At 53.1% G+C, this 14,030-nt stretch overlaps 1 protein-coding gene across 1 annotated transcript; it reads left to right on the plus strand.

The window, feature by feature from the left end:
• Window positions 1-259: 259 nt before the first annotated feature.
• MYBL2 (MYB proto-oncogene like 2) lies at window positions 260-13,226 on the plus strand. The gene is made up of 14 exons (XM_085079278.1): window positions 260-413; window positions 1,001-1,094; window positions 2,204-2,275; window positions 2,713-2,805; window positions 4,394-4,614; window positions 4,766-4,922; window positions 5,608-5,874; window positions 7,057-7,443; window positions 8,862-9,001; window positions 9,290-9,389; window positions 9,967-10,080; window positions 10,592-10,708; window positions 10,866-11,012; window positions 13,006-13,226. Exons 1-14 carry the CDS (start codon window positions 394-396, stop codon window positions 13,132-13,134), a joined length of 2,058 nt encoding a protein of 685 aa, XP_084935404.1. The 5' UTR covers window positions 260-393; the 3' UTR covers window positions 13,135-13,226.
• Window positions 13,227-14,030: the final 804 nt, after the last annotated feature.

Consider the following 14,030-nt stretch of genomic DNA (forward strand, 5'->3'; position numbering starts at 1 on the left):
CCAGATCGGTGCGGGGCTGGATGCGGGGGATCCCGCAAGGTGCCGGGGGCAGAGCAGGGCTGGATGCGGGGGTCCCGGGCTCGATCCCAGGCGGCTCCCGGCTGGATAGGGGTCCCTGCTGGGTTCCCGGGTGTATGCGGGGGTCCCAGGATGGATCCCGGTTGTACGGGCTCCCAGGGGCTCCCACAGGGTCCCGGCAGTCCCGGGGGCGGGGCACTCAGGCGCCCTCCCGCGCGCGCCTCTTTGTGCGGGCGGGAGGCGCAGCGCGCATGCGCGGCCCGGCCCCGCGCGGGGGGGGCGCCGTTGGCGCGAGATAGGAAAGTGCCGCCAGCGCCGCCGCTCCCGTCCCGAGCCTGATCCTGATCCTGAGCCCGAGCCTGAGCCCGGCCCGCCATGGCCCGCCGCACCCGCGGGTGAGTGCCGACCCCGCCGCTCCGAGGCTCCCCGTGCCCGCTGCGAAGCCCGCAGGCTCCTCCCGGCCGGCCCGTTCCCGCTCGCCGGCCGGCGGGATGCGGGATGCAGGGCGGTACCCGCGCTGAGCAGCCCCTGGATCCTCCCGCGCCCGGCTCTGCCTGCCCGGCACGGGGGTTAACGGGAGCCCTGCTGCTGCTGCTGCTGCCCCGTACCGCTCCCCGCGCCCCTGTGCGCCAGCGAGCCGGGAGCTGCGGGGCTGTGCCGGGCAAATGGGGCCGCTGCCCAGATGCAAAGTCCAGCCCGAGGGACAGAAGGGCTAGAAATGGAAAGAAACGCTTCTCCCCCTGCTCTGGGCAGCGTTAGACTTGCCAGCAGGCGCTGGAGGCCGGAGCTGAGAGTCTCCTTTCAGTCTGGGCTGTGTGGGTGGGTGTCGGTGAGGTTGGGCTCAGTGCTGGAACAGACAGATCTGGAGTTCTGCTCTGTGTGGTGCAGGCTGCTGTCGAGTTCTCCTCTGTGTGGTGGAGACTGCTCCCTCTCCGGCGTTTTTATCAGGTGGAAACTATAATCCTCCTTTATTCCTCCCTAGTGAGGACCAGGATGAGCTGCATTACCAGGATACAGACTTGGATGTGCCAGAGCAGCGGGATGGCAGGTGCAAAGTCAAGTGGACACAAGAAGAGGTGAGTGAGAGCCTGAAATGTGCCGAGAGAGGTGCTTTGGGGTGGTGCCTCTGACATGGCACCCTGGCCTTGGGTGGCTCCACCCCAGTCCTCACCTGCTGGCCACGACCTCACCTCCTGCTGTCTCGCTGCTGGAGAGGACTGTGTGTCTTCTGTACCGAGCTGAGACCTGCATGAGGTTCAGGAGAATTAGAAGTATAGCCTGAAGAGCGAGAGCTCCAACCTTTTTAGATTAAGCATGAGTCCTGAGTGAAACACCACTGCCTGCAGCACTCCTGTGAGCACAGAGGGGTTCCACAGGATGGCTGAGGCTTCCAACAAGCTGAAATGTGCAGTTGAAATGTACTCCTTTTTCGGGAGCAAAAGCAGGGAGTACTGACACTTGGGAGCATGGCTTAGTCATCCTGGCTAAGAGCCTGAACTGAACTGGGATGTTCTCTTCCTTCCTCCCAGTTTCACTGTTGGTTTTGTGCTGTGTGAAAACGACAAGCTGGGGTCAGAACACCACGTAAGGTGTTCTTTGTGGAGGGATCAAAGCCTTGGGCTCATGTTGGGCAGGGAATAATTTAATTATTGAGCCAGCCAGAGCACACAGGTCCTTTTAAAAGGCTTTCTCTAAGCTGTAGGAGTTTGCACACCCAGGCTATAGCAGAGATCACAAAAGAGGTGCTCTAGAGACCTGTAAACTGAAAGACAGAAGAGCACCAGGCAGGTGGTGATACACTTCAGTCAGTCAGTCAGCTTTCCTGGCCAGACAAAAGCAGTGGCTGAGCTGGGAGATGGACTGTCTGGTCAGGGGTGTACTGGGGCAGGATAAGCAGGCCCTTGGCCACAGGGTTTGACTCAGACTGTACTGAAACAGCTGAGCTCTTGCTTTGTACTTTATGAGCTTATCCTAGTGCAGAGCTCAGAGCAAGTCTGTTCCAGCTGGACTCCATGTACTGGAGCACTGCTAAAGGCTGGGGTGAGTGCCTTCCTTCCCTGAACACAGAATGCCAACAAAACCTTCATGGCAGTTCAAAATATCTAACTTGTTATTTTAATGTCATCAGCCCTGCAGTGTGTGTTGCCCCTGTGTATGTAAAAGTGAATGTCTTTGTCCTTTGCAGGATGAGCAGCTGAAGATGTTAGTGAGCCATTATGGGCAGAATGACTGGAAGTTCCTGGCCAGCCACTTTCCTGTGAGTGACCCCATGTCCAGCTGGGAATCCCAGTGTTTGCATGTTGCTGCTTCTACTTGTGATGCTTCTGTGTCCCTGCAGTGGGAGGGACTGTTCTGACTTCACAGCTCCAGGCTGTGAAATGGGGCTGTTTCAGGGTCAGGAGACCTTGTGTAGAGGGCTTTCCAGGGCCAGTGTGTTGGAGCTGGGGTGAGAAATTGAGGTTCCTGTCCCTGTGTCCTGTGCCTTGGATAGAATACCTGCATAGGTATTCTATGGAGGTATTCTATCCAGGTATAGGTATTCTCCACAGAATACCTCCATAGGTATTCTCCATGTGCTTCTGCAGGTTTTCTGTGGGACAGCTTGTGTGTATGGGGAGTGTTATTGCTTTTGGAGCTTTTTGGGCCTCTGGAGGCTCCAGTCTAACACCAGGCTGTTGCCACTCCTTTTCCCAGAACCGCAGTGACCAGCAGTGTCAGTACAGGTGGCTGAGAGTGTTGAACCCAGACCTGGTGAAGGGTCCTTGGACCAAAGAGGAGGACCAAAAGGTGAGTCAGGCCTGAGAGGGTCAGAGTGTTGGATTGTCTCTGTCTGCAGAGAGGGTGGGGATGTCAAAGCCATCCTGGGGTGTTGTAAACTGTGTGTAATTGTTCCCCATGGTGCATACCTGTGAGAGCAGCTCTGTCTGCCCTGCCCTGAGCAGCCCAGGCAGCCATGGTCATGATGTGATGTGATCTAGGCCTCTCCAGGTAAACACCTCCCTTTCACACAGTGCTGCTACAGTAGGCTGCCAAGGCAGAGAGCTGAAAAGGGAATTAATTCATCTGCCTGCTGGCAGGTCTCCACCTGGCCTGGCCAGGTTGCATCTAAGAGAAAATAAAACTGGCATTTCCTGTGCCACAGAAGGCAGGCTGGAGTGGATGTCTGAGGTTGGCTGGGTGAATCATGACTTCTGTGAGCCTTTTTCTGCTGATTCCAGAGAGAGCTGAGAGGGGCCAGCTCAGACAGACTCATCATCTTGATGTACTTCAGAAAAGTTGGAGTGAAATCCAACTTTTACCAAGGTTTTTCTGGTACAGAACATCCTAGTTTGACAGATTCTCTGTAACACTCCTGCTCCCCTAGTTCTTTCTCTTTTGGTCCCATTACCTTATGTCAAGCCCTAAGGAAGCTTCTCCTGATGTCGTTTCCCATTCTTACAGCAGAGCAGTTGCCTGCTTTCCTCTTCCCTTTGCATTTTCTTGACTCTGCCAGCCTGGCCAGGCTGGGCTCCAGCTCTCTCCTCATTGCTTTGGCCCAGCTCCTTGGCCTCAGTTTGGTATCTTTGGTCCATTTGTCTGTGCTTGAAAGGCAAGAGAATGCAGCAAGGACATTTGTTATGTGAGCATCACCTCTCTACCTGCTCAGCACAGCTGGCCAGGGTATAAATGCTCTTTGAGAATTCTTCAGCCAGGACTTTGGTGGCCTGAACATTGCAGGAAGTAGATTGTTTCATCCTGGACACTATAGGCACCCAGAACGGATTCAGTGCCCAGAAGCATTTCTGTTGGGGCTCAGGCAGATGTGACAAAGCCCTGGGTGAAGGGGAAGAGGCAAAGTGCATGGTTCTTAAGTGTATTTGGAGCTCTCCCTGTGTCCTGGTGCTCTTAAGGCGTGGAGCTGCAGCCCTGTCTGTCCTGGGTGTACCACACTGTTAAAGCAGCCCAGTGCAGAGCTGATGGGTCCTGTTGTCACACAGCCAGGTTCTCAGAAACAAGGAGGGCAGAGGAGCCTTGGAGCAGGTGGGACTTGGCCCTTGCTCAGAAATGGGAATGTGTCTTTATATCTGGGCCCCTGGGCACCTGCCAGTCTCCACCCCATCTTCTGTGAGGGGTCATCTGCATTCCACAGGTGCCCTGTGGCAAAATGCCTGCATGGAAACAGCCTCGTAGAGAAATTTGTCTGAATTATTGCTCTTGTGATGTTTGGAACACCTGATTGCCCTGCTGGATCCCTCCAGCTTTTCCTCCAAAGGAGCCTTTCTTTGTTTGTCCTTACCTGGTCCCAGGAGAGGTGAAGAGCAAAGCCTGAAGATGACTGTACTGACCTTCCCCGCCTTTATTCCATTTCCTTATTTGCCTCCCACTCTCTCCAAAGGTAATTGAACTGGTTAAAAAATATGGCACCAAACAGTGGACCCTGATAGCCAAGCACCTGAAAGGGCGGTTAGGGAAGCAGTGCCGGGAACGCTGGCATAACCACCTGAACCCTGAGGTGAAGAAGTCCTCGTGGACAGAGGAGGAGGATCGCATCATTTTTGAGGCCCACAAGGTCCTGGGGAATCGTTGGGCAGAGATTGCCAAGCTGCTGCCTGGCAGGTAGGACCCCTTTGCTCGCTGCTGCCTTCCCTGCTGGGTGGCCTGTGGAGATCCATGTGTTAGGCTCTCGGGATGGGGCTGGGGAGTGTGTTTTAGCTGTGCTTTAAAGCTGCTGGAAGTGATGATTTGTTCCCTTCTGCTTTCTCTGCAGGACCGACAATGCTGTGAAGAATCACTGGAACTCCACCATCAAGCGGAAGGTGGACACAGGAGGTTTCCTCAGCGAATCCAAGGAGTCCAAGCCTCTGTACTTGCTCGTGGAGTTGGATAACAAGGAGAAGCAAAGTCAGACGACAGCAGAGAGCCAGGTACTGCACCAGCACACTTGCAGCAGGCAGCTGGCTCAGTCCCCTGCCCTGCTAATGCATTTTGGAGCTCTTCATCCACCCTTCTGCTACCTCACACTGCCTTTGCCACAGCCTGGTGTCTGCATAGACAGTCTGTGCCTTCCCCAGGCTCCCAGATCTCTCCCTCCAGGAGCTAGAGGTGTGATGGGAGCCTGAGTGTGTTATCCAGGCAAAGGACAGCAATCTGCTAGAGCTGTTACCTTGCCAATCCCACCATCAAGTCTGTCTTGGACACCAAAGATTCTTTTGGCTTTGTTGTGCTGTTGCAGGTGGGAGAAGGAGGCTGCTCCAGACAGTGTGTGTGTGGGAGCAGGGTGAAAAGATACTGTGTTCCTTTCTTCTAAAAAAAGGAAGTAGGGAAATACATGCAGAGATTGTTTTCATGAAGAAAGCATGCAGTTTTTGAAGGCAGGCTCTTGGAAAATAGAAAGTGCAGAACTTGTGCTATCTACTCAGCCCATGTTCAACTTTCACTTTAGGTAGTGTATGGGGCAGAGCAGTGAGGGAGAATGGTGTGAAACAAGCCCAGTGACTGGTAGGAGAGTGGGCAGAGCTGAATGTGTCCAGTTGCTCTCTGTCCCCAGGACTTGGCACTGTTCCCTTGCTTTCTGCTGATATCTGGACTTTCTTTGTTGTGCGTGCCAAGAACGTCCTGCCGAACTGGCCAGTGGATATCTCTGAAATTAAAGAAGAAGATGTCAGTGATGAGGAGGTGACAGGAGTACAAGAGTTGCCCTCAGAGCTACCAGCTGCAGGAGTGGCAGAGCAGAACGTGGAGGGGACTCCAGATGACGCAGCGCCCGAGGATGCCACATTGATTGAGTCACCATACAAATGGGTCGTGGAAGCTGCCAACTATTTGTACCCAAGCTGTGCCCCAGCCTTCAGTGAAGCTCTGGACATGATTGAATCCGTAAGTAACAGACCCTTGTTCCTCCAGTTACTGCAGGGAGACTGATCCTTGCCCTTTTTCCTTGAGTGAACTTACTGGATCCCGTTGCTCATCACCCTGAGGAGGGCTGGGTCTGTCATTGCCTTGCAGCTTCCCCTGTTCTTTTCCAGGGCTGGATTAGACCTTTCCAGCTCTGCCAGTATTGCTGTGGGCTTGTAGATTTTCCTGGGTGTGTGTCCTTGTGCATGGGCTCTGCATGTGTGGGAGGCTGTAGCAGCTGGCAAACCTGATTTCAAACCCTTCTTTGGCAGCCAGAGTGTCCCTAGCTATCCTTTTCATAACGGTTCAGGCCTGTGCTGGTTGGCTTTCGTTTCTCTCCTGTCATGGGCTGAGATAGGACAGGACAGACTGGGAATAAGCCAAGCCCGTTGTACTGTGCAGGACAGACCCCTTCACACTGGCATAATAATGCTACCATTTGTTTTCAGTGGAGGTAGCTTCACTGAAATTAGTTCTTTTCAGCCAGTCAAGCAGTGCTGAGGTCCCCTGGGTGACAGAGGCACACCAGGGTGGGAAGCTGGCTAAAATCACTAGTGCACTTTGCTGCCCTCAGAGGGAAGTTGCTTACAGCCCCCAGCCTGCCTGAAGAGCTTACGATCCGTGAAGGAGCCACTTTGCCTGTGTGCAGGAAGACAGTGTGTGCCTGAGGCTCAGCAGCACATCTGAGGGCCCTTAGGGCCTGCTTGTGTGCTGCTGGGTGTCGGTGGGGTGGAGCTGTGAAGCAGCTCATTTCTGAACTGCTCTGCTTAGTTTTAATCTGCTTTCTGCAGCACAGGTTACACCAGAGCCTCGAGCCCAGCTGTGTTGGTGTGCCCTTGGGTGACAGTAACTTCATTCAGTCCCTGTCCCCAGCTGCTGTTTTTGTCCCCTCTCTGAGGGGGTGCAGCTGTTTGTGCAGCTGTGCTGTGAACCAAACAGGGAAACCAGCCTTGCATGAACAGAAAAACCTGCCCAAGCAGCAGCTTTCAGCCAGGTCAGATCCCTGCTCTGGCTCCAGCTGTGCCCGTGGCAGAGGAGAGAAAGGTTTGAACTCCTTCCAAATCCCCGTGCCATCTCACACCACACTCATTTCACCTCCCAGTTCACCAGTCTGGCTGCTCAGCTTCCCCCCGGGCTGCTGCTGACCCTTTCCCTTGCATGCAGGACCCCGATGGCTGGTGTGACCTGACCCAGTTCGACCTGCCCGAGGAGCCCTCAGCTGATGGCAGCAGTGGCAGTGCCAGCCCGGCCAGGCCAGCGCCCAGCGAGGTGACCCCAGCCCTGCCTAGTGTCACTGAGTACCGCCTGGATGGCCACACCATCTCTGACCTGAGCAGGAGCAGCAAGGGGGAGCTCATCCCCATCTCCCCCCATGCTGAGGGCAGCTTTGGCACCCCACCCTCAGTGCTGAAGAGGCAGAAGAAGAGGAAGAGCTCCCTCTCGCCCGTCACAGAGAATGTCACCAGCACCAGCATGTCCTTCCTGGACTCCTGCAACAGCATGACGCCCAAGGGCACCCCTGTAAAGACACTGCCCTTCTCTCCATCTCAGGTATCTTCTTGCCCTAATGTCATACATCCCCATCAGCTCTGCCAGCTTTGTGTTCCTCCTGCCTTGAATGAGGCAGTGCCAGTGTGCAGAGTGTGTTTCTGTGCTAAAAGAAGGCCCAGGACTGGTTCCTGGCACTGCTTCTCCTCAGCACTGCCCTTCCTGTGGGAGCAGCAGCCTGTGTCTCCATCTGGGAGTGCTGGCAGTTTTGAGGAAGCCCAGCTACCCTGTGTGAAGGGCAGGGCAGGTGCCCAGCTTGAGGAAGGAGCCCCACGGTGTGGAGGGATCTCACACTGCTGCTGTCCCCAGGGCATTGCTGCCACAGCTGTGGGCAGCAGGGTGGCAACAGTGACAACTTGCCTTCCCTGTTTGTTTGCAGTTCAGTCATGCAGACAGGCTGGGCAGAAAACACCTTGTGCAGATCTGTGTTGCACTGCTGGTGAAAATGTTCCTGGGCTTGTCTTTGTTGCCAAAGGGACTCGGGATCTTTCACTTTTGCCTCGACTCCCACAGTGTCCACACACGTGGTCTCCAACACACACCACCTTGGAGCACTGTGGGGCTCAGGCCCACGAGTGTCTCATGTGCAAGTGGTGGAGTTCTGTCTATAAATCAGAATGAAGGCTGCTGCATTCTCCTGCAGTTCCCACTGCAGCTCTGTTGTCCAGACCCTCCCCAGCTATGCATTCCAGGCCTTTATTTCTGCTGTTTCTGCAGCAGAAAACATGAGAGCACCACAGGGCAGTCCAACATGCAGGTTCAGGTGGACCTTGAATGCAAGAACTGGGAAGTCACAGCAGGACTCAAAATGTGCAGCTCTGCAGAGTATAAAAGGCAGGAAGCTCTGGAGTGAATCTGAGAAGGCAGAGTGCATGTCCTGCCTCTTGGGCTGAGCTTCAGCCATCACTTTTTCTCTTCCAAGAGGTTCTTGGGTACAAACTGTGTTCCTTATGGGAGCAGAGCTGTCACTTATTGGCTCTTATGAAGTAAAATCCTAGAAGAGCTATCACAGTTTATTTCTCACAGTTTAGGCTGAAGACAGCTCAATGCAAGACCTGTTAACTTGTGCACTTTGTGTTACATGGACTTCCCTCTTCCTGAGGTTGGAATAGACTGGGTGATCTGGGATTACCCGTGTAAAGAGAGATTTCTCTCCTACCCTGTAGTTGGTAGTTGTAATAGTTGTATCAGCTCATCCCTTATGGGAAATGAATACTCTTCAGAGGTGTGAGGCACCTTCTGGCAACTTTCACATATGTGCCTATTTACAGAACTGTATGAGTCTGTAAATCATCCTGCTTTGGGAGGATTGTCCCTACTACAGGTTTTCCCTTATATTTAGGAAAAAGTAATGGCTTTTGGTGTGGTGCTAGGCTGCTTGAGACTGACTGTCTTCAATTTTTCTTTCCTGTGCTGTGCAGTTCTTGAATTTTTGGACCAAGCAGGATACACTAGAACTGGAGAACCCTTCCCTGACCTCCACGCCTGTGTGCAGCCAGAAGGTGATTGTCACCACCCCACTGCACAGGGACAAGACCCCTCTGCTCCAGAAGAACTTAGCGTAAGTCCTTCTCTCCTCCTCCTCCCTGAGCAGTGGCTTTTTCCACACAGTTCAGACATATCTGCCAACACTTGCCATGGCATTACTGAGACAGGGGCAAGGCAGGCTGGGGATTTCCTTAAATCAGTGTTTTCCCCCCAAACCAGCTCCTCCTTGAGCTGCAGTGAGTGTCCAGGCTGACTGGGGGCACAGCCAAGTGACCTGTGCTGTTCTCAGCCACTGGGTGGGTTGTGGCCTTCTGTGGGTAACTGCCTGTCTGATCCCTTGTCTTTCCCACTCTGCTTCCAGGTTTGTCACCCCAGATCAGACCTATGTGGTGGACAACACACCTCATACTCCCACACCTTTCAAAAATGCCCTGGAGAAATATGGACCAATTAGACCTCTGGTAATTATTGGGCAGGGCTGTGGCTTGTGGGGCTGATGAATGCAAATGGGACACTTGGGGCAGGGCTGTGAGCAAACTCTTATCTGTGCCAGAACAAAGGGGGGTTTGGTAGTGCCAGGCTGAGATGGGAGGGGTGAAGGGGACATTGTCACAGTGATTATTTCATTGTAAGGAGCTACAGGACTTTTAGTTCCTCTTTAAACCCGCTAAAAGTGCCAAAACCTGCCCTTGAATCAGGCTGCAGTGCTTGGCTACTGATGACCTTGAGGAAAAGCAGGGAAGTGATCTCCTAGGCCTCCCTGAGGAGCTGCATCTCCCAGGCCTTGTGTGCACACAGGTCTCCTGATGGCACACTTGGGGTTCAGCTGATAAGAGTCTCCCACACCTGGAGATCCTGTAAATCTGTCAGACTAGCAGAGAACTTGTCATATCCTTTCCAGCTGGGAAGTAAATAGGTTTTTGTGTTTGTGTTCCCACTGTGGCCTCTCCTGACCCCATTGTCCCTTCAGGGAAACATTTGAGCCTGCCCAGCACACAGATTTGACTGCCTTGTACTCTCTCTGCCTTTCCACACCAGCCCCAGACTCCTCACCTGGAAGAAGACTTGAAGGAGGTGCTGCGAAGTGAAGCTGGCATCGAACTCATCATAGAGGATGATGTGAAGCCTGAGAAACAGAAGAGGAAACAAGGGGTGAGCTGACTTTTCATCGAGTACCAGCTGCCCTATGCTGCTCAGGAGTGTTTTGTCTGGTTTTATTCATCCTGCTGTTGGTGCTGAAATATTTTTAGCCCCGTGGCTGGTCTATCTTAATCAGCGAGATGTGCCTGAGGTTAAAGCCTGCCCAGTAAAATACTGCCAGGACTGTCCTGGTTTATACTGATCCTGGGGCTTGCAGGCACACTTAGAGCCCCTGGGGCAAGTTGTGCTCCCAGCAGGGTGTGGGCTGGTATGAAAAGTCTCAGTTTCCTGGTGGCCTTTCCTCCCTACTAAAAGCTCTTCCTCTTCTAAACTGGCTGCCAGGAGGGCAGCACTGGAAGCTGCAGTGCCCTGTGGTGGGGAAGGCTGCCTTCTTCACCCCTTCTTCCTGGCGTGCTGGTGCTATACACAACTGGGGTGGTGCAGGCTTGGTGTGCACCCTGCGCCCTCAGGATGGCACTTTCCTGGCTGCATTCATGCTGACACTGCTTTTCCTGTCCTCCAGCTGCGCAGGAGTCCCATCAAGAAGGTGCGGAAGTCTCTGGCCCTGGATATTGTGGATGAAGATATGACACAAAACCTGCCTGCCCTCCCCAAGACTGTGTGCTTCAAAAGAGCCCAGGTGACAGCTTTTGTGCTCAGAGCAGGGGCAGAGGTGGCTCTGCTCTCAAAAAGTGTGCAAAGCAGCAGCAACAGCCTGGAGCTGCCTTTGAACAGTCCATGAGAATGAAGGGCTGCATTTCTTCTTTCCTTATACTCTTCTTTTTCTCCCATTGCAGCCTGTGAATTTCCTGTCAAGGTCCCTGAACCTTTCCTCCTCGAGCAGGAAGAATGACAGTGGTTTACTCAACAGAGCCTTTGTGCAGGTGCAGCCAGAGAAAATGTCCTACAGGAAAATGCCAAGCCATTTCAGGCCCCCAGCACCGGTAAGCCCTGCAGCCACTGCTGTCCCAGTCAGGAGTTTAGCTGGCAGTGCAGCCCCTGTCCCTCAGGAGGAGTGAGGAGCTCTGAAATCCTGCACTGAGCTGTCAGGGCTGTCTTTACCCCAGGGCTGGGAGATGCTGAGCCAGAGGTGTCATTTTGCAGCTTCCTCAAAGCCCTGTGGTTGATCAGAGCTGTGCCATGGTCAGAATGTTTGGCCCTGGATTTCCTCATGGGAATTTGCACCCATCAAGGAAGTAAAGTAAACCTTCCTTTTTCTGCTGAGCATTGCTTGGCTGGACAGCAGCAAGCTCATCTTTTCTGTTTCTCAGGACAGAGCAACTCTGAAGTGCTGTATAAAGGTTAAACAGGAAGGTATTTCCCCACCCCCATGTTTTTTAGGGTGTTTCAGGGTTGTGGGGAAGGCTCTGTGCCTTAGGCAGCATAGGCTGGCTTTATCCTGCTTTATCCTGACCCCATAGCAGCACAGAGCTCCAGCTGGCAGTGTGGCACCTTGCAACTTGTGCTGAGCTTGGTGCTGTTACAGCAGCTCTGCTCCTCAGCTCTGCACAGCTGGAACTGGGTTGTACTGGAGTCACAGCAGCCTACAAATGCCCTCTGGGGCATAAACAGATCTCTTTAAAATCCTCACCATTTGCAGACAAGGTGCATTAGCAGAGGGGTCTCCCTGCTTTGCTGGGCAGTGTAGCATAGACATGGGGATTTGGACCATCATTTTGTAGATGTTTGCTTGGGCTGAGTCACTGGAGGTCTCTGGTAGCTTCAATGAGCATGGAAACACATGCTGTCCTTGCTGGGGGGTGAAACTGCAACTGGGGGCTCAAGTGAGGGTGTTTTCCCACCCCAGGAAGAGCCCAGGTGCAGTGGTGACCCCAGGAAACCCTGCAGCAAGGGGGGATCTGGCCCTGTGTTAGAGCTGTCTCGTGAAAGCTCTTCCTTCTGACAAATAAATACTCCTCAGCCAGAGTCATTCCTTCCCCTTCCCAAAATAAACCCTTCTTAAACACTGCCATTTCTCCTCCTGTCCTCAGCAGGGTCGTATTGCTCTGAGAGCTAATAGCTTCATATAAATAAAGCTTTAGGAGTGACTTGAGGGTGACAGTGAGGCAGCTTGCATGGTGACAGAGTGCAGGTGTGCACTGAAATCCCATTGCCTGGAGCTAGCAGGGCTGCCTGTGCTGCTGCTGGGCTCTGGGGATTGATGGTGCTGCTCTGGTGCTGCTGGCAGGCAGTTCTTCATCAAGGAAACTCCTCCAGCTCTGGGCTGAGCCTCAGTGGGCCCAAAGCCACTTTGTGGGACTTTCCTGTGAGCAAACTCTGGAGCTCTGGTTCCCTGCAGTGCATGTGAACAGGTATTTCCAGGTCAGGGCACTGCCTGTTTCCTGGCTGCATTTATCCCTGACTTCTCAGGGGCTTTCCTGCACTGCAGAAACACCTCATGGGTGCTCCTTCTGCTTGCAGAGAGGCATAGCTGATTTTTGGCTCTTCCTTTGTGTTCTGGGACCCTGTTGGGAATGAAGGCACCAAATAGCTGTTAAGGATGGCATTTGATCAAAATAGACCTGGGGCTGAGCAGCTCCTGTAGGAATTGAACTGGATGGCAATAAACTCCAAAGCTGTGCTTGAATTCCTTCTATCATTCTGGAATCCCTTCAGGGCAGTGAGTTTTAATAGGTTTGTGCTTTGGGGTTTTTGTCTTCAGGCAAGCAAGGGAAAGCACTGAAAAGGGCACATGGGTTGTCTTGAAATGGAGCACTCACCTGAAAAACTGCTGAACCTAAACGCCAGAAATTCCCACCTCAGCTGTGATGAGTAACTGGTGGTGTGCAAGTTCCTCCTGCCTGCGGGTTGGGCTCTGAAGTTTTATTTCCCTTGGTAGTTTTGTTTATTTTTGCAGTCCTTTAGAACAGGATGTCGACAAGATGTTTGATCTCTCCCTTAACTGTGTTGTACACATCCTTTCTTTTCCTTCTGCAGATGACCAGGGCTTGGAAAGCAGTGGCCTGTGGTGGAACCCAAGACCAACTCTTCATGCAGGAGAAAGCTCGACAGTTTTTGGGCACATTGAAACAGAGTCACACATCAAGGACCTTAATCTTATCATGAAGGATTGTTCACCTTTTTAATTTTATTTTTTAAACTTTTTTAATGAGTGGAGGGGGAACCACAGGAAAAAAAAAACCTTCTGCCAGGCTTTAGTATGTGGGAGTGGATTATTTTTTTTCCTTTGTTCCCAGGTAGATCTATATTGTAATAATTTGGGCTAACTGCTGGCTAGTGTGTGGAGTGCAAGCTTTGGGATCATCAATATGGAAAAGCAAACGAGGGAGGCTTGGACAGCTGACAGCAAGACCTCTCTCTGCAAGACCTGAGTTCTGGAAAAGTAGAAGCAGCAGCCGTGTTCACTTCGGAGCAGCATCCCTGGAGTCCTGCTGGCTGCTCTGCTACCTCAGGAATGGCTTTGGGAAGATTCCTGCAAGCCTTGACTGCCCCTTCTGGCTTTCCCCAGGGGCTGGAGTGTCCCCTTGGCTGGAGGAGGAGGGAGGCTGTGGTGCTGTGGGGTGCCCTGTGCCTGGAGCCCCTTGCTCCCCACGGGGCTGCTTTGTACTGCCGTGGCTCCGACTGGGAGCAGCAGGGGCATCTCCCCAGGACTGTGCTCCTTCTGCAAATAAATCATGGTGCTCACATCCCCTGGGCTCTGCCTCTGCCTCAGCACTTGGGGAAGGCAGCAAAATGCTGGCTTTTGTGGGGAATCTTTGCTCTCCTGGCACTGTTTTTAGTGTGGGGTCTTTGCTCTCCTGGCACTAGTTTTTGTGTAGGATCTTTGCTCTCCTGGTACTGGTTTTTGTGTGGGATTTTTGCTCTCCTGGCAAGTTGTTGAATTCCTGTTAGCTCCTCAGCATGGAGGAAAGGGGTGTTTCTCCCCACTCTTACTTTCCTCAGCTGTTTAGAAATGTTATGGGCAGGTGCCACGGTGTGTTTGAGCTTGGAGTGGTTGGGAT

Source organism: Lichenostomus cassidix, chromosome 20 (assembly GCF_008360975.1).
Source record: "Lichenostomus cassidix isolate B80296 chromosome 20, HeHo_3.0, whole genome shotgun sequence".
Lineage (NCBI taxonomy): Eukaryota > Metazoa > Chordata > Aves > Passeriformes > Meliphagidae > Lichenostomus > Lichenostomus cassidix.